The sequence below is a fragment of the Mycetomoellerius zeteki genome, unplaced genomic scaffold (assembly GCF_001594055.1).
Source record: "Mycetomoellerius zeteki isolate Tzet28-1 unplaced genomic scaffold, Tzet1.0 C4291916, whole genome shotgun sequence".
Taxonomy (NCBI): domain Eukaryota; kingdom Metazoa; phylum Arthropoda; class Insecta; order Hymenoptera; family Formicidae; genus Mycetomoellerius; species Mycetomoellerius zeteki.
In genome coordinates this window covers 1-591 of record NW_017255318.1, presented here as the reverse complement: position 1 = coordinate 591, position 591 = coordinate 1, and the positions used below count along the sequence as shown (strand labels likewise).

The following is a 591-nucleotide window of genomic DNA, read 5'->3' as shown; positions in this document are numbered from 1 at the left end:
AGTAGACCCTCCTCTTCTTCAAACTGTTCTAATTGAGCCGTTTTTTCCTGTTGTCGAAAAGTACGAGCCTCTTTGGTGGCATCAAGAGAGCGGCGCTCCTGCTGTTCAATACGGCGTTTGTCGTCATTATCGGCGAATCCTTTGCTCTGCTTTCCAATTACGATATTGAGATGTTGCATTGTTTGAAGGACGAACGAAAATCCTTCGTTAAACATGCCGGCAGCCAAAAAAGCAGCTATCTCAATGATTTTTTTACCACAATTGAGATGTTTAGGAGCTAAACGCCAGACGATAGCGTTGAAGCTCTCATTAGCATTTTGTGTATGCCCACCTAAACATCTCTCCAACAAATCATCCCGTGACAGATCTTCATAAATTGGACGAATATGTTTTTGCACATCTTCATGTAGTGGATCTGGATGGTCAAATTCTTGCCCCAAGGCTTGTGCGACGCGCCACTTACACCACGAGTCGGCGCCCGGAGGACAGCCGTCGTGCTGCGGTTTCTCATTTGTTGAAGTATAATGATAAAATGTTGCCATTATCGCCTTTCTCATCTCAATAACAGAATCACTGTTACGCCTGATAGCG

The 591-nt window shown here is 44.7% G+C and overlaps 1 protein-coding gene across 1 annotated transcript; it reads right to left on the bottom strand.

Moving 5' to 3' along the window:
- Positions 1-5: 5 nt before the first annotated feature.
- LOC108731582 (uncharacterized) lies at positions 6-542 on the bottom strand (the record flags this gene model as incomplete). Its single annotated transcript, XM_018462006.1, has 1 exon — positions 6-542. A coding segment is annotated over exon 1 (537 nt), but the record flags the coding sequence as incomplete, so codon positions are not given.
- Positions 543-591: the final 49 nt, after the last annotated feature.